This window comes from Marmota monax, unplaced genomic scaffold, assembly GCF_021218885.2.
Source record: "Marmota monax isolate L192 unplaced genomic scaffold, Marmota_monax_Labrador192_F-V1.1 WCK01_AAM20220418_F8-fsc00438, whole genome shotgun sequence".
Lineage (NCBI taxonomy): Eukaryota > Metazoa > Chordata > Mammalia > Rodentia > Sciuridae > Marmota > Marmota monax.
The window spans coordinates 275,935-294,604 of NW_026693919.1; the positions used below are offsets into that span (position 1 = coordinate 275,935).

Below are 18,670 nucleotides of genomic sequence, written 5' to 3' on the forward strand. Positions count from 1 at the left end.
ATTTCTGATTCACCTGTCATCCTCAATTTCACCTCCATGCTCAGGTCTATCATCCTAATTTGGGGTTTCCTTGTGAAACACTTGTCTGCATTAACTAGATGACTCTCCTTTAACTGACTTGTTAAAGTCATAAGTCATTTCAAACTAGGTTTGCATCTGCAAAGAAACAAAGGGCAGAAAGAAATGTCATTATTTTGCATCTTAATTGTTTCCATAGGTACTGCAGCTCATTAAACTGCCCTAAGTCTTGAAGGTGATGTTTAACAGGCCATGCCTCTTGCCTGCAGGATTTCATCTCTTAACCAAGAGTACTTGTCAATCCTCACCTTATAACCTGCAGAATGACTCAGAGATTGGTGTGGTCCATCATTCTAAGTACATGTGAGTGTTCGGGTATAGGAGGTTGCCTTAGCAGCAGAGTGTCAGGAAAGGCCCAAACTGTTCCTTACCTGCTCAGGAAGAGGGTGCACTCTAAACACATCCAGAGCAAGACCCTTCAGTACATTAAATATACCTGGAGGATCTTTATTCTGCAGGACATTACAGCAAGAGGTTTCTCAGGAATGCAAATGGGAGCTTACAGAAGACAGTATCTCAAACATAGACAGGCTACTATCAAACAGTCGAAACCGGACCATAGGAAAACCAAATCATTCTTGACATCTATTTTTTCCCCTCCAGGTTGGAGGGGGATGATAGACAACCCAGAAATTCATTCTCTGTTCTTCCATGGTGGCCCAAGAAAGCAGACAAATCTGTCCATCTCTCCATACTGTGTAAGTGGAAAGTAACATAGCCCTGCTTGAAGTAATTCTTTTTCTAGAGTTCAGAGCGCATAAAGCATACATATATCTAATCATTAGATATAGAAACCATTTAACAGATGGGTCCATGCAAGAAATCGGCTTAACTTCCCACATTGCTTGAAGATGTTCCATAACTTCCATTTTGGAAACTAGACATCAGCCTGCCATAATAACTGGTGCACACTGGTGTTGGTACTGAATCAGCTATAGGCTGAATTCTCACTAACCCTCTTGATTTGCCTATACCTCAATCTGCTAGGTTTGAAGGCTTTAGGCTTCATGGTACCCTCTCTCCCCAGAGGAATTCCAGATTTAAAAGTCAGCTTATGGTCCCAAGCCTTCCCTCTTATCTCTTCACAGGGGAGACATGAAGATTCAAAGGATTATGTCAGCAATGCTTAAATGAAAATGCTTTTCAAATGGACTAGTTTGGCTTATTTTAAATAATACAAGATGCTCTTTGCTTTTTTTCTGTGTTCCCTTAAGTTAATTTTACTTCCCACATTTTTCTCCCAAAGTAAGAACTTTTTTAAATCTTTTTGTTTTGTTCTTTAAGAGCTGGAACCTCTGAGATTCCTACCTGATTTGAGCTAAATTTACTCCAAGGGTTTTATCAAAACATATTGGACTGAAAAACTCTGATCTCAATCCAGATGCTAATTAAAACCCTTCCTGAGTCATGCTGCTATGGTTACTGGGATTTCTCCAAGCACTGTGATTCTCAAGTGAGAAAGTTTTAGTTATTTCCCCAGGCTCAGGTGGCATTTCCGGGACCGGACCAGGCTGGTTTCTATTATAGGGTATGGGTGGTTGCTGCCACACTTAACAGCTCTGGGTGGCTTCTGACTACATACAACTTACCTCCCCCATTAGATTCGGTTGTTCGACTTATTTCAATAATAGGATGTTATGAAAGTATTATCATCATCCCATTTTAGAAAAAGAGGAACCCGAAAACTCAAATCACAGTAAACAGCTTGTGCAAGGCCACTCAATAAAAGAGATGGAGTATAAATTTGGTTTTCTGACACTGACATTGGTACTTTCCACCAGCCTACCAGAAACAGAGGCACACAAATACAATGGGCTGATGCTCCTATGCCTGACCATGTGTCCTGTATGTTTAGGAGCACAGACCTGGGGCTGGACTGCTAGGTATGGTCGTGGCCTTGGACAGGTTACTTCAGCTCTCTATATCTGTCTTGTCACCTAGGGATTGGGGATGGTAATTCTTCCCCTTTAGGGTTGAAGTGAGTTATCATGTCTAACATACCTGAAGTGAGTTGTCATGTCTAACATATCATGTCTAACATACCCTTAGGAAGTATTATATAGATGGGAGTTCATTTTGGCTGGTGAATTGTTCATTCATTCAGGGAGTTAAAATTGTAGCCAAAGAGTCTGCAATCACCTGACGATCTGAAAGGTGTCTATTCTGCATGGTAGGCAGCCTGTGCATTCAGAACAAAGGGATGATGGTCATGAGAACAAGCCCATGTTAGATCACATCACATCCTGAGAGCCTTAACGTTCAAAGTCAAGTGTCACAGCTGCTTCTCTCTGTGGTCAATTCCCTTGTTTCTGACATCAACCTAGGGCACATCCACTGAAACAGAATACTGGCAATGACAGGACTAGAGAAATCTGTCTTTTTTTTTTTTTTTTTTTTAAACAGCAGGTTTCTTTTTTTCCCTGATAAAATCAGTTTTGCTTTTACTGAGGGATTTTTCCCCCCCTCACAATTTAAATCCCATGCACAGTTCAATACCTTTAAAAAGGCATTTATTTTTCTGGAACCTTTGAAAGGTACTTTAAACTGGCAGGATAGCAGCGAGGCTGTGCGAAAAGCTGTGAGATTCAACGTGCTAACATGAAACTACATTTTTTTTTTTTCCTTTAAAAACCACATCTGAGGACTGGGGGTGTAGCTCAGTGGTAGAGCGCTTGTCTAGCATGTACAAAGCCCTGGGTTCAATTCCCAGAACTGAAAAAATAAAATAAAAAAATAAACATCTGAGAGTTACTAACCAAGTGCAAAGCTTCTTCTTTTCTAATTTTAGCCCCAGTACCTAATCACCATTCGGGTAATAGTTTATTAAGCACACACTTGGCTTTGCCTGTTTTGCTTTCTTTAGCCCTCTTTTGCATGCTTATACAAATAAAAAGCTTCAGAGTTCCTTAAAAAAAATCCTGCAGAAGACACTTATAAAAGAACAAAAACCCAGGCCCAGCAACTTGGGAGGCTGAGGCAGGAGGATAGCAAGTTTGAGGCTAGCTTCAGCAAGCCCCTGTCTGAAAATTTTTAAAAAGGCAAAAAAAGGCTGAGAATGTTGTTCAGTGATAAAGCAACCTTGGGTTCAGTTCCTAGTACCAGAGAGAGAGAGAGAGAGAGAGAAAGATGTGGAAGAGAGAGAGAGAGAGAGAGAGAGAGAGAGAGAGAGAGAAAGATGTAGAACAAAAGAGTACCAGGTATAAAACTATGGATACCATAAGGGTGACAGCCTGGCAGGGTTTCTCACCCCCCCCCAATACCATTTTTACTTTTTGTGGTGCTGAGGATGGAACCCAGAGTCCCCCGCAAGCACGCATTCCACCCTGAGCTATACCTCTAGCTTTAAAAGATTCATTCTTTAAAAGATTCATTCCTTAGATGTTTATTGATTTATTCATTTACATACGTGCTGAGAATCGAACCCAGTGCCTCACCCGCTAGGCAAGTGCTCTACCACTAAGCCACAACCCCAGCTCCTTAAAGATTCATTGCAAATAGCCAATCCCTGCAGGGCTCTGCTTGTAAGTTTGTTTGCAAAGCTCCAGCACAAACAATAATTCTTTTTCTCTAAAGGCTGCACTGGGCCTCTTCAAAATTTACATAAAGGCACAATGGCCTCTGGGCAGACACTGGTGCCCAGAGGGGAGGCCTGGAGGTTGGGCCTAAAGGCCTTCCAGCAAGGCAGCAAAGGCCAAGCTTTCTGGAGAGAGGCCCTGGACCTGCAAACAGGTACTTTTCCTTTAGAGCCAAGTTGTTTTCCCAAGGGACACTGTTACTCACCTGGACTTTGGAGGTGGGGGAGGAGGTGAGAATGCCTCCATCCTGCTTCTGTCCTTGGGAAACTCAAAGGCAAAAGAAGCTGATTTGCTCATCCCAGTCCCAGCTTTGCTATTCTGTCCAGAAGAGCCATCCATGCTGTGGAGACGGTGCCAGGTAGAGGAATTTGAATGGTCCATGATGCCATTTTCTGTCTCTCTTCCCCAGCTTTGACTCAACAATTCCTGCTCCACTTCCTCCTCTTCCTCTATCCGGCACTGACGACTCCAGGCACCAGTCTGGTACCTGGGCCGCCTTTGGTCCAAGGCTGAAGAGGTGGCAGGAGGAGGACATCTGGCAGGCTCATTGCTGACAATGCCATTGATCCGACAGGAAGAAGTGGGGTCAGTGGGGCCTTGGGATGAAGGCTGGGGTCCAATGCCACTGCCACTGGAGCTCCCCTCACTGGGGTCAGCCAGTGGGGAAGAAGATGGTGATGCACCAGGGCTACTCTTAGACAGCTTGGGGGGGATGGCAGGCCTTGCTTTGGGTGGGCTCTCAGTCGCATCATGAGGATGGCTCTCACTGGAGCTCGGTCCCTGCCCATCTGAGGTCTGCTCTTCACCAGCCTCTGAGTTCTGGCTTACAGGCCCACGTGGCCACTGCACCCCCACTGCAGAGTCAGGGCTACTCAGGTAGATGGTCCGATGGTCCTCTTCTGGGTGGGCCGCCATAACTGTAATGGTAGCTGACACCTGGGGAGTCCTGTCTGAGCCTTCCCTGTCCTGACTCCAGCCAGACACTGTTTTCTGAGTCCAGACATCACCTGTCCATACCTGGCCCTGGCCCTGGCGTTGGCCCTGAGTAGCTGCTGCCTGTTCTGCCTTGGCCTGTGGCCTGGAAGGCACTGGCACTGGTTTCTTCCTCTTGGTGCTCTCGGCATAGATGGGCTCTGGCTGTACAGACTCCCTGGGGTGGGATGGGGCCTGGGGCTCTCCAGCCAGCCCTGGGCATCTGCTAGAGGTCACCAAGTGGCAGCCCGAGTCCTGTTGCTTCCCAGACTCTGGTTCCTTCACCAGGGAGCAGTAATCACTCTCAAGGTGGGCAGCGAAGGGGCTGCTGGCGCCACTGTTGGTGCTGCCGCAGGACAGGCCATCAGAAGAACTGGCGGCGTCTGAAGCAAGGGACAGCTTCTTGGGCCCCAGGTGGGGCCTGTTGGCTGTGGGGCCCTGGCCACAGCACTCACTGGGGAAGCTCAGAACCCGCTTCTCCTCGTCCTTAGGCCCAGCACAAGTTCCCTGCTCCCAGCAGGTGGGCGAGCAGGTCCCTGCGCCAGGTCTGCCCCGGGAGCCCTCAGCATGAGCAGCATCCTTGGCGACAGGGCTCCCAGGGCAACAGTCCACAATGGAGCAGTATTCTCCGCCTTCACTGTCCCCAGAGGGGGAGCACCTTTGGTCGCTGTCATCCTCAGAGGGCAGGGACTCCCGCAGGGGCTGAGGAGAGGGGCAGGGCCTAGGGCTCTTGGGACAGCCAGATGTCATCCCGGCAAATGCTGCCAATTTCTGGCGGAAGCTCTCCTGAGCCGTGGGCAGCTCTTGGTAGGGAAAGGAGGGTTTCTCTTCCCGTCCAGGCTTCTCGTCGGGGAAGCTCCCAGGGTGGACGGCGATGTTCTTTTCCCCGCGGGCCTCCATGTTGTGCAGGCCCACCATGGCGTAGGCAGGGGGGCAGCGAGGGCCACCATCCGTGCAGGCAGGGGGAGCAGCAGGCTTCTGTATGCCGCGGAAGCTGCCCAGGTAAACTATGGGCATGTTTTCCTGCTTTGGGAGGGGGAGCTTGCCCGGGGCTCGTCTCCAGAGTGCCTACACAGTCCAAGGTGAAAAGACTTATATTAGACCTTGTCAGAGGAAAAAGAGAGAAAAAGTGACAACCAAGTGCCATGACACTGTCAACTGCCTTCTATAGTGCAGTGCGAGCACGTGGGAGCAGGCACTCCAGGACACGCCCCCCTTCTGATATCCCCACGCTTAGGAGCATTGCTGGGGCAACCACTGAGCCCAGCTTCCCACCCAGGGTCTGTAATGCTTTTGGCTTAAGTCTGTGAGATAGGAAAAAAAAAAACCAAAAAACTCACACACCCTCAAAGAGAACATTTTCCCTTTGTCACAAGTGTTGGGTGAAATAGGTCTCTAACAGGCTTGGAAAATAGAGGGTTTGGTTTTAAGTTTTTGCTTTCTGTTGGTTGGCTTTTTGATAACCCTGTCACGGTGCATTCCAGAAGAAACAGAAGTCATATGATTTTTAAACACCTGGGGTGTGTGGCCGGGCAGGGCAGGAAGTGAGGGATCACTCTTAGTTGGGTCCAGGCTTCTTCTCTCCTAGCTGGGTTCTGCCTCAGGCAAAGCTAAAAAGCGGCTCTTTTTCCCAGCTAACAATGGTTACCTCAGCCAGAGCTGCCTAAGTGACTGGACCAGTTGGGCTATGAAAGAGAGATGTGGACTAGCCATTCCCATCCCTGTTCCCTTTTCCTTCCCTTCTAAAGTCCCTATCACCACCCCTTTTAGAAACAGTTTCAAAGTAGGGCCTGCATTTGGCTCCTTTCCCAAAGGATTCAGAACTTAGAGAGTCCCTGGCTTATGTAGGTGAAGGTTGAAGGTGTAGGGAATGGCCTGGCGAATGGGTGTAACCAGTTTAGGGAAAATGGAACAGCCCTGTGAGGGACATGGAACTCATAGCAACCACAGGAAATGCCTCTCTTCAATTAAGCCTCCTCCGATTTAAAATTGACCTTTGTTTTCACATAAAGCTCACACACCCTTCCTGATCCACTCACCACATTGGCTGAGAAAAACTAGAACATGCAAAGAGGTCAACATGGAGCAAGCAGTTCTTAGGAATGTCTTAGACATACAGCCTCCAAGATGTGTCCAAAGTCAGCAGATTCCAGTAGAGCTGGGCTATGTGTCATCTCAATTATTATACCTTTCTAAGAGTTATCTGTGAGATGAGCAGAAAGATCTAACCTTTAGGGATGTAACTGTTTCAACAGATTCTAGATCAAAACTGTTTGTTAAATCCAAGCTTCAAAATTATAAGCTGAATGTAGTGGTGGTATGTGTCTGTAAGTCCAGCAGCCTGGAAGGCTGAGGGCCTAAGCAACTTAATAAAACTCTGTCTCTAAATAAATAAATAAATAAGGGCTGGGGATGAGGCTTAGTAAGTATTTAAGCACCCCTGAATTCAATCCCTGGTACAAAAAGGCGGGGGGGATTATGAACCCTCCCTGAGTATTAGATGATAATAAATAATTCGTGTTAATATTTTAAGTGTGGTAATGGCATTGTTTTTTTTTAATAAAAACCTTTATATTTTAACATTACTAAAACGATATGCAATTGGTGCATAAGGTCAGAGATGAAACAAGATTGGTCATGAGCTGATGGATTTTGAAGCTTACGTTGATGAGTGTTGTATGCATGAGATTCATTATGTAATGACTGCTAATTGTGTATAAATTTAAAATTTTCAGTTGAATTTTTTATTTTTCTTTTTTGGTATGGGGGATTGAACCCAGGGGTGCTTTAACACTGAGCCACATCCCCAGCCCTTTTTTAAAATTTTGTATTTTGAAACAGGGTTTCACTAAGTTGCTTAGGGCCTTGCTAAATAATCAGTTGAAATTTTTAAAAGAGGTTTTTCATTTTTGGTCTGCCCTGAGACAAGTCTCCATATCATAGGAGGAAATCTGAGGGACTGGAGACAATAATTAGCCTAAAGGGACAGATACAAAGGAGGGTGGCAATCGCCAAATAGCAACAGTCAGGGCAAAGCAATCTCTGGGCAAGCCAACGGGCAGCCATCCTACTGGATTCTTGCTCCAACAGCCCTCCCTGGCTGCCAGCCAGTTACCAAGTGTTAGAAAAGAAGCAGCCCCTATTAAAATACCACAGGGGTTAGTCAGCCTCACCTGCTGGACGTCAGCACTCAGGTTGGCCTCTGTCCACACGTCGGAAGTCTCTGAGCTCATCATGGTGGGTTTCACAGCAATCGTGGGCTTGGAGTAGGGTGAGCTGTTCACACCTTCATCTTCCAGGCGGCAATTCTCAGGCCTGGGGGGCAGGCGTGGTGGAGGGGGCAGGCTGCCTGCTCTGGGCTGGGGACAGCCAACTGCCAGCTGGTGGTCGCTCCGTAGGCAGAAGCAGTTCTTGCAGGACCCGGGCTTCCAGATGTGCTCCACAAAGTCACTGCACGCAGACATTTTGGGGCTCTCAGGGTTCAGTCGGATGGTCTGGAGCATCGTGGGCCAGTAGTGTGCTGGTTCATCTTGTGCCCAGCCCTCTGGCGTAGTCTTGTGGAAGACAGAGGTAGGTCCTGGAGCAGTCTCCTGGAAAGGCAGATCACTGGCCTGATTAGAAGATGGGTGTATTAGCAATTAGAGTCTAATTATCTGATTAGGGAAGAGAACAGAGGACACAGTGGGGTAAGGAGGAGCAACAAGGTAAAGACGAGTATTCCATTTATTCTGGGGCCCTCACGCTCTTGTCACAATGTTCTTGGACGCTCTCTAGTGGAGTGACCTTATCAGGAGCTGCAAAAACTAGACACAAAATAAAAGACGATTTCAGGTCCCTAAAACACTGAGTACTTGAGGGTGTGGGACAGTTATAAAAGGGAATCATGGAGTTTGAGAAGGGAAGCCTGTACCTCCTTGATATATTCTTTAAGATACCGCAGAGGGAGTCCAGAGCATAAGGCGCTGCCCTAGAGAAAGAAAAACCTCAAAGTAGTACACCAAATAAAAACAATGGCTTCCAGATGATAACTCACAATTTTTTTCCAGATTTTCTAATATTTTATTACATTGACTTTCTTTGCTTTATCTTTTCACATACACATACTTTTCCCCCTGAACCATTTAATAATTTGCATGTCTAACCACAATACCTAATTCACAACCAGAAAGTAATATTGATTCAATACCTTTACGTAGTTTTAAGATGTTGATTATCCTAGTAACGTCTCTTATAGCAATTTAAGGGCAGACAGGTGGCCTCCAGGACCCAAGCCAGGATTACATGTTTCATTTAGATAACTCACAATTTTTGATCAAGAACTCTATTAAAATAAAATCAGGGCCAGGCACAATGGCACATGCCTGTGATCCCAGTGGCTCCAGAGGCTGAGGCAGGAGGATCCTGAGTTCAAAACCAGAGTTAGCAAAAAGTGAGGTGCTAACCAACTCAGTGAGACCCTGTCTCTAAATCTAATTCAAAAATAGGGCTGGGGTTGTGGCTCAGTGACCAAGTGACCAAGTTCAATCCCTGGCACCACCCTCCAGCCAAAAAAAATAGAAGGGCTGAAATGGGCATTCTCATCCGTATGCCGGACAGGTGGAGGTGGGAATGGTTGAGGAAGAGGTGTGGTGCTGGTCCATCCTCCAGGGGCACCTTGTCAGGAGATTTGACATCTGGGAATTCTGGCCCATCCTCTTCCTTGGGTTCAACCCTGCCTGAGCTGAGTGAGGTCATCAAAGCTGGGCGCTGCAAGCCAAGGAGGAAGACAGAAGAGAGAGAAATGCATGGTCATCACAGTCCTGGCCTGAAAGTGACTGGACAGAATATAAGAGAAGCGATTATTGGATAGTTATTTTCCCTATCGTAGCTCAGGGGTGAAGATCAGCTTCTTGAAAGAGATCAGTTCTTCTGAGAATAAAGCTGGAAGCCCAGTTTGCACCATGCCCCCTGTAAATTCACCCCCCCAGGAGATCAAAGGGCTGCAAACATTAGCCAGTTAATCTGAATAACATCCCATTGGCAGCTGTGATCCCCATTCTACAGGTGGGGAAACTTCAGCAAGGACAAAATCTGACACTCGTCCAAGGACACGGGGTTTGGTGCTTCTGGCAAGAGAAGGCAACTTTGCTGGCAGTCCTTCACCTCACCTCATGGTTCCAGATACTGAGGAAATACTGAGGAGCTTGCTGCTCCCTGTTCCTCATTCCTGTTCTTCCTTGAGTCCTGGAGGTAAACAGATTCTCACTACACAGAGAGGGTTTCTCCTGAGGGTTTCACTCCACTTTGCTCCGTGAGAATCTGCTTGAGGTTGATGTTCTCTAAACAATCAACAGGACTAACCAGGTGGAATGTGCCAGGAGCTCCAAAGAAAATTCCAGAGCCTTTGTGGGAAGCGCCCTCTTTCTTGTCTCCCACACTCACAGACAGAGGTGCTTATACTCAAGGAGTGCTGAAGCTAAATGGAACACTTTTTCCTCCGAAGCTAACAATGAAGCCAACTCCATCTTTAAGCTAAAGGAACAGCCAGAAGAACAGACTGTCAGTGACCACCTAGAGCCTTTGATCCTTTTCTTTAATGATTGCTATTTCAATTCTTCTTCTCCAACTACACCCAAATAGTAGGTTCATTCCCTGCCAAGTTCTCTAGGACAAGTCATCGGCTTCAACAAGCAGAGGAGGCATAGCCCAGGGCTTCTCTTTCCCTTACAGTCTCAGAGATGCAGGCTAGCTGGAAAGTGGAGGGAGTGTTTTGGTCTTCAGGGGAGGGGAGTGGGTTCTTCCTGGGAAGCTGATGAGCCAAGGCTGACTAGACCTTCCCAGTCACAGAAGACACTGCCAGGCTCACATCTATTACAGGCAGAGGCTCCCACTCCCCCTCTGTGGGATGGAGGAAGAGAGCTTGGAAACCAGCTCTGTGTGGGCTCATCAGCTTCCTGCCAGCTCTTGGTCAAGCTGGGCTATCTGAGGAGGTTGGCATCTAACCACTTCCTCAGCGGCTACCACAGATTCACAAAGAAGCAGTTTTGCAAGGCCACATCTCATTTCCTCCCCAGCAGGAACCCAAATTTGTGATGGGGAGGTTGCTTGGTGCCAGATGCCCCACTTTCTAAGCCCCCCACTCACCCTCCTTTATAGCCATCGGCCTGCAATAGCCCTGGGAGTTAGGTAGGCTCGGGATTACTATCCTGCAGGTTTCCTTGAGACCCCCCTCCCTAGTTTATGATGTTGTCTTTGCTCTCAGCGTCAACTCTGAAATTCTCTGCAGGTCAGTTTCAACTTTCACCAAACTTCCCAGAGACACAAAGGTGTTTAAAGGGGCCAGTTGCCCTGGTGCACACCTGCAATCACAGTCCAAGGCCAGGCCCACTGACTTAGCAAGATCCTGTCTCGAAATATAGAACAAAAAGGGCTGAAGGTGTAACTCAGTGGTAAAGCACCCCTGTCCAGGATGGAGGGTGGAGTGGAGGGGTATTTAAAGGGGACACCATTGAATAAGGGGACAATGGATTTGCCATCATCACTAACTATATCCTGTTAAAACTGGTTTTTCAGTCAAAGCAAACAGAATTTACCACCATATCTGTCTGGCCAGAAAGGGCCCTTTTCATATTGCACTTCTTTGCCTGGAAGTACCTCCTATTTGTTTTAAGTAAAAAATGGTGAAGCATGCAGCAAGTGGCGCTCACCATGCAGGAGTGAGCTGACACACCTCACAGGTGCCAGCTCCTCAGCCTGGGAATGGCACCTTCTCAGCCCACATTCCTTACCTCTGAGGGGAGGCGCCCCCAGAATTATGCAAATTCCCCCATTGCAGTGGGAGGCAGCAGTGTAAGATTAGAAAAAGATTTCAACATTCCTTCTGATCTAAGCCATGACAAAATAGCTTCATCTCTGCAAACTTCTGCGCTAGATTTGTGGCTACAATTTACAAGACCAAAGCTGTCAGATACACTCCCACCCCATTTCTTGAACAATCTGAAGAAAATGGGTGGTCAGATCCATAAAATTAAATATCTTGGCTCAAAATACCCCTCATATTTACAGCAAGTTACTTACGCCTTACTCTAAAGTGACAGAATTCCGGAAAACTCTAACCAAAAAAAAATCTATATATGGCAATTAAATTAATGCAACATCTGAAAAAGGAAATACATGTGGATTTCAACACACTCTTGCTGGCGAGGGTTAACCAGGCAGAAGAGAGAAAGTGACAATTGTAATTACCCCCTAACCAACACACACAGAGGATAAGTTGTTATATTCACACAACTTTCTCTTTTCTTTTTTCTTTCTCCAATGCTGTGCAATCTAATCTCAGCAGGAGGAAAGTGGTTCTGCACCCACTACAGTCTAAACTGATAAGAAGGACACCTGAGTTCTACAGGACCCCAAGATAGCAAACTGCAGAATTCCCTAGGGTTTCCTGTCACATTTCCTTTTCAGAAAAGGAAGAAAAAGCGTTGTTAATGATAGTTCAGCCCAGTGATCAATAAAGCCTTTCAAACCCTACTCAGGGCTAAATGCATTGCAAAACTCCTGGCCCCTAGACCTTTGGGCTTTGCTACCGGCTCTGCAAACCATGTGCTGGCTGAGCTTTACCTGGGAGAAATACACACAGTGAGCCAGTGGCCGTTGCTTGCTGCTAATACTCAGGCGGCTCCATTCCACTCACAAGACATAAAGTAGAGAGGTTGTATTTTCCGTGTGTGTCTGTGTGTGTGTGTGCGTGTGTGTTTCGCCGGTTAGGGAAGGGGCAGCACAAGCAAAGGTTAAGAACCTGCTCACTGCATTTAGGGAGCTCAGCTAGGGCTTGGAAAAAGGTATTACCTAGTTGCTTCTCAAGGCCCGCTGCTGCAAAAGAGGTAACTACCCTAACTCCCAAATCGTCTTAGGGAACTGTTCCGAGCAGCCCCAGCGATCTCTCCTTCTCTGCTCCTTTGACAATGCTCGCGGTGGAAAGCGTTTCAGTTTCCCATCGCACACAGCAGCCAGACCAGTAAAACCATCAGAACAGTCGGTTCCCCGCTCCCGGAACTCGAAGGAAAGTTTCCCCCTACAAAGAGCGCGATACTCGAATGAATCGAAAACCACTCCGGCTCCCCAGTTCTCCCCGCTCGGCGCCTCCACCTCCAGCACAACCCCGGGTGCACGCGGTTCAGTCGCTCCACTCGCCGTGATCCGCCGCATGTCACCCAGGGCGACACCGACAGGGGCTTCCCTGCTCGGCGACCGCAGCGCTCTTGCAACCCACCACCACCACCACCACCCCGGGAGGCCACGTTTGCCAGACAAAAAGAGCCCGAATTTGCAAAAAGCAGCATGGACTCACCTCGGGGCTGCGCTCCTCTGGCCTCGCCGTCGGTGGCCTCGCCGTCCGCCACCCGACTGGGCGCCCCGGAGCATTGTTTGGAGAGTGTCTACACGCGGTGCGTGCCCGGCGGCGGGCGGGTGGCCTCTGCCTGGGCCCGGCGGCCGGGTGGCAGCTGTGAGCGCGGCTCCGCCCCCTCCGCCTCCGGTTACGCCGCCCTCCGCGGCTCGCGCCGCACCTCCGCAGTCCCCGCCGCCTCTCCGCGTCCCCCCAGACCAGCGAGCCCGCCCCAGCAGCTACAGCTCTCCAGCCCCCGATCCTTCCAAACTCCACGCCCCGCCCCTCCCTCCTGCTCCCTGCCCACCAGCTTGCAACAGCGAAGCTCCGCCCGAATCCTGGCGCCAGCTGACCCCCGCCCCCCCACCCCCCATCTAACCCCCTCCCCCCCACCCCCCATCTAACCCCCTCCCCCCCACCCCCCATCTAACCCCCTCCCCCCCACCCCCCATCTAACCCCCTCCCCCAGCTAACCCCCTCTTGCCACCCCCTCCTCAGCCACGACTCTGCTCAGTTCTGCAGGGGCAAGCAAGCTTCCGTGTTTAAAGGCTTTCTTAGCCACAGCTTGCACAGGTATAGTTATGGGAATAGGCGCTTTGCATCCATTCATCCAGTTGGCCTGGGGAGACCCTGGTCAGGGAGGGAGAAGGAGGAAGAAAGAAGGAAGAGAGGGGCGAGGAGAGGAATAACCAGGTTTGGGTCTGAGGCTCTGAAAGAGGCGTGGGTACAGTCACTGCCAGTTCCTCTTACCCTGGGAGGAGGGTGGTGGTGCGGCTGGAGGAGCGAGGCTGGGAATCCCGGCTGCAGATTCCAGGTCCTGCTGGGTGCCTCTGGCAAATTGCTTAACCTCTTTGAACTTTAGTGTTCTGCATGTGGAATGCAAGGGTTGGAAGAGAGCGCTGGCCTACCATCGCGCTGGGACTTATAAGTCCTCGGCAGGCCCATATTACACCTGTGTTTACACGAGTTCCAGTGAGTCATTCACCGAGATAGAAAGAGTTCGAGATATTCCTCCTCGGCGAAAAGTCTTTTAACTCCGAGTGCCTCCCTTCCTCCAGCTACCTAGGTTGGACAGGCTTGCACCTTGGCCTGGGTGTTTCCTCAGAAAGCCCAGCCCAAAGTCACCTCCCAGGGCTCTAGGCTGAGAGAAATGGAACAGGAAAAGACCCCACAAAAACGCTGAGGCAGTGTTTGAAATTCCAAATAGGGTCCTTTTCCAGAATGAGCCTATGAGTCACCAACACCACAGGAGGAAGCTGGGTCCTTAGATTCTTTTACTGTCCTCCCTTTGTGGCAGTCGTATAGCAGGAGTGAGGGGGAGGGGATAGGTGGAGGGAACAGAAGGAGAAGACATGTTTGAGACATGTTTGCCTTCTGTGGGGGAAAAGAAATGGCAAAAGGGGACATAGGGAATACTTCCCTGCCCCAATGTCACCAATTTATCCTAAGAGTATGGATAGAATTTCAAGGAAGGTATAGAGAGAGGGCAGAGGAACTAACATTTGTGTAGATATCCTGTGTCAAGCAAGCCCATGCCTGGTTAAAAAAAAAAAAAAGTCCTCCACCCCATTTTACAGAGAAGAAAACTGAGGCTCAGAGGGCCACATTATTGCCAGGGTTTCTCAACTGAAAACTGGAATTGGAATCAAGGGCTGTCTGATTCCACTGACAGGTGAGTTCACAACACCCTCCCCAAGTAGTGATAGTCCAGCCCTATCTCTCTTCCCAGTGCAAGGGGAAATCGTTTGAACAAATATGTAAGGAAAACTTTGGTTAGGCTCTATCAGCATCCACATAAGCTGAAAGATCCAGTCCATGCATCTACCAAGACCCAAGAGGGGAATGTATTGATAAGCAGGTAGGTACAAAGTCATTTACACTAAAGAAATACAAAAGTCACTTGGGAGGTGCATGCAATTCAATTATACTGGAACCTCTATCAAGGTTTGTGAGAAGTTCATGATTCCTAGGATTTAGATTAGCTATTTCACTTCTTCCTTTGTAAGATCCACTAGAAGGGGACACCCACCTTGCAGGGTAAATAAAGGTCATGCCAAACACATAAGAGATACTTTAATTTTTTTTAACCTAAGTGTATCCTTAATATAGGAACAGACTAAAGAACATAATAATAATAATCATAACAATAATAACAATAATAATACAAGTAAAAGTCTTTGCGTGACAAGTCCACTGGCCCTATAGCTTGGGACAGCAATTGAAGTGTTAATCCCATGTTTCTGCAAAATAAACTATTCTCAAGTGGTTTGCTCCACTCACACAAAATAAATGCATTATACTGTAGTTGCTGACATATAATGTGCATCTTTTTATGCCAGCAACATGGCCATAAAGATGGATTCATCTTGCCTAATGAAAAGAATCAAAAGACATTTCAAAAGAATCACTTAGATGCACATAAAATCCCCATCCTCTTTTGCAGTGCTCAGCCAGTGACTGTTAGGTATGAGGTATCCTTCATCAAGCTTTGGTAAACTCATGAACAATTCTCCTTGAACTTCCAAACTGCACCCTGCCTGCAATGCAGTGCAATTTGTGTGGACACAGCATTCTGCTACTTATCAGTCCATTTTCATTACACTTTTAACTGCTGGGCTTGGGCTTCCTGAAACAGATCAGGCCTTTAAGAAGAGTGATTCTCTTCAGTATTTTAGTTTACAGGCACCATTCTGTGCAAGACGGAAGTTAAATTTTAGGAGATTAAGATAAGGAGTTGGGACAGGTAGGGCTTTTGGGTGAGCAAGATAAGGTAGTTTGGAATTGGAAAAGCAAAAAGGCAGAATTAGAAAGAACACACTATTCAATTATCCTGGAAAAATGCAATCTGGGATGTTGGAGAAGGATTACACAGCAGCATATAGACTGGGCCAAGGCATTTCCGTGAGTGATATTTTCCCAGCTGGAGGATAGATCTCAAATAATAGAGAGGAATCTCTCACTTTAAAGTGTGAAAGGTGTTGAATTTTAGTCAGTGGGTATTTATTGAGTGCTTTCTCCTTATGAAGCACTAGATGAGGTTCCACAGGGAAACTAAAGAAAAATGAGTAAGAGACAAAAAAGGTAAGCTCTAGGAAGGAGAGGAAGATGAGCTGGGGACAGAGCAGATTCAAAACAGGAAAAAAACAGAAACACAAGAAGTAGTTTCATGAAAGAAGGGGGCTTGCACCATAAGATAACTACTTGTGGATAATGGAGACTTTCTAGACTGACAGAAGGTTACCCACAATGGAACAGACATGGGAGAGGTAGAAGACTTTTTCCGAGTTCCCACTATAATCTGGTTGAAGACACACTGGGAAATTTGAGGTAGTACTGGATAGGAAGGGCTTGGTTTCAAAGCAAGCCAACAAGAAAGCATTGACATTTCTGAGCAGCAGGGTAATATTATCCATATTAATTAGGGAGTAGGAGAAGAGATTGGAGATAAGGAGACTGGCTTAGAATTTCTATCTCTGGTCCAGATGGGAGGCAGTGGGCTTTGGTAAGAGGATAGTGAAGGAAATAGCAAGGTGGATGGTGTATGGATGGTTTGGAGAGATGTAAAGAGGGAGACTTGGAGAATGTAACTAGGTTACATAATGGAGCACTTACTCTATGTCAAGCCCTGTGTACTCAATAGTTGACGGGGTTTCTCCCACTTAAACCTCACCCAAACACTGTGATCTAAACCAAAACACAGTGATCTAAAAGAGGCCATGAAGAAAAGAAGGGTGGCCCCTTTTCTTCCAGACCTTTCAAACTCCAGAGCAGTCTGCAACAAGGTCTCTTGAAGAGGACAGATAGCCCGAAGGAAGAGGTGTTACCAAGGGAATTCCAGGCTTTAGTTAATGGCATCAGTTTGAGAGTGCGTGACACAAGATTAGGCTCTTAGTTACTTTGTTTATAGCAGCAGGAGGTTGTGAAGGCCCCCATGGAAGAAAGGAGGACAAATGGGATGGCTAAAGAGGGCTTGATAGGGGTGCAAGTAGAGATAAGGAGTATTTTATAAACGGAGAGAGCAACTGCAGAGGAGAGAGTTTAGTGCATCTGCAAACCATTAACACGTGCTCATTAAACACTGGGCTTAAAGCCAGGCCTGTCCTGATGCTATATGGGGTCCTAAAATCACCATGGAAGAAATTGGAAATAAGGAAAAAGGTCTTCTGAAACCTTGTTGTGAGGAGCTCTTCTGGGTTCCTTCTGATCTGCTAGATGGTTGTATCCCTGCAAGCCTGTTAAAGGTTGGTCTAGCAAGCATACAGGGCCCCACTCAAAGTCTTTCCTCCCACAGTGACAACCAGCTCATTCGGTGGCAAATCCCAAGCACTCTCTTCCTTCTCTGAGGTGTAGAAATTCAAGTCATCTTATCAGTTGATCCTGTTCTATGATCATGGCATCACAAATTTGTGTCCCAATTTTTTAAAACCTTATCCAATTTCTTACTCTTCCTTCCTGATTTTAGTCATAGGAAGCCCTTAGGAGGATAAAACATTATAAATAATTTATGGTATTATATTCCAAGCACTGAATAGTTTATTTATTTATTTATTTATTTTTTCCTGCCCAGATGGGAAGGTATTATTTAAAAATAACCATGGATGTCCATGTCTCAGATCACACGGGATTGAGAGCCAAAGGTTCAAAGTCCTTATGATCTTTCTCTGTGCTCAAGCACTATAAAGCTCATGTCATTGCTGAAGAAAGAAAACACATTTTCCCTTTTTGTATATAATTATGATTACAGGTGCATTCAATGTTTATTAAATTTTTAGAAACTTCATTTTTGAAAATCTTACTATTATGGATTGTATACCCTTCCCCCTAAAAAGACATGTTGATATCCTAATGGCCAGTACTCTGTGATCTTATTTGGGAGTAGGGTCTTTACAGACTGAATCAAGTTAAAATGAGGTCATTAGGGTAGACCCTAAAACATTATAAACAATGTCCTAAAAAGAGGAACTTGAACAGAGACAGACACATGCAGAGAGAAGACAGCATAGAGACACTGACAGAGTACACAGTCACATGACTGGTGTGATGCCCCTATAAGACACACGCTGAATGCTAAGGATCACCAGCCATCACCAAAAGCAAGGAGATAAAAGGAAAGACTTCTTTATGGCCATCGGACAGAGCCTGGCCTTGCTGACACCTTGGTTTCAGACTTCTAATCTTCAGAACTATGAGATGATAAATTTTTGTTGTTTTAAGTCATCCAGTTTTGGGTACTTTGCTAAGGTAGCCCCGGGAAAACAATCCTAGTTATCAATACAAAAGCATCTCAAAGAGCGAGATATATATATATATATATATATGATTGCTCCTGGTCTTTTCAGAAGATCAACTCATAAGAATGTGATGTATGGGAGCCAGGTCAATTGATGCCCACCCACTCTGGATGAATTGCTGAACTACTTTGTAATGGGAAGGTCAGGTGTCACTTCCTTCTCTCATTGGGAGCTTTGGCTTGTCCTATGAAGAGAATGGTCATTCTTTTCCCTATAGCTGCTTTCTCCCATTTCAGGGTGTATGGTTAGGAGAAAGGGCTGGTTTGTTTACTGGATTGGCATGTGCACAGGTGAAAAACTCTGCCTCGATACTGTGAATGAGGCATATCGAAGGCATACAGGACCACTCTGGGTCCACAGACCCTTCTAGAGATGCCAGTGGCTAAAGA

The 18,670-nt window shown here is 46.8% G+C and overlaps 1 protein-coding gene across 1 annotated transcript in view; it reads right to left on the reverse strand.

The window, feature by feature from the left end:
* Prag1 (PEAK1 related, kinase-activating pseudokinase 1) overlaps positions 1-13,104 on the reverse strand; it is a 56,878-nt gene extending 43,774 nt beyond the window's left edge. The window contains exons 1-3 of the mRNA XM_046463486.2: positions 12,955-13,104; positions 7,799-8,215; positions 3,859-5,693 (exon numbers count right to left, since the gene is read on the reverse strand). Of these exons, the coding sequence (XP_046319442.1) occupies positions 3,859-5,693; positions 7,799-8,128 (2,165 nt within the window). The 5' untranslated portion in view covers positions 8,129-8,215; positions 12,955-13,104. The remainder of the gene's footprint in view (positions 1-3,858; positions 5,694-7,798; positions 8,216-12,954) is intronic.
* Positions 13,105-18,670: the final 5,566 nt, after the last annotated feature.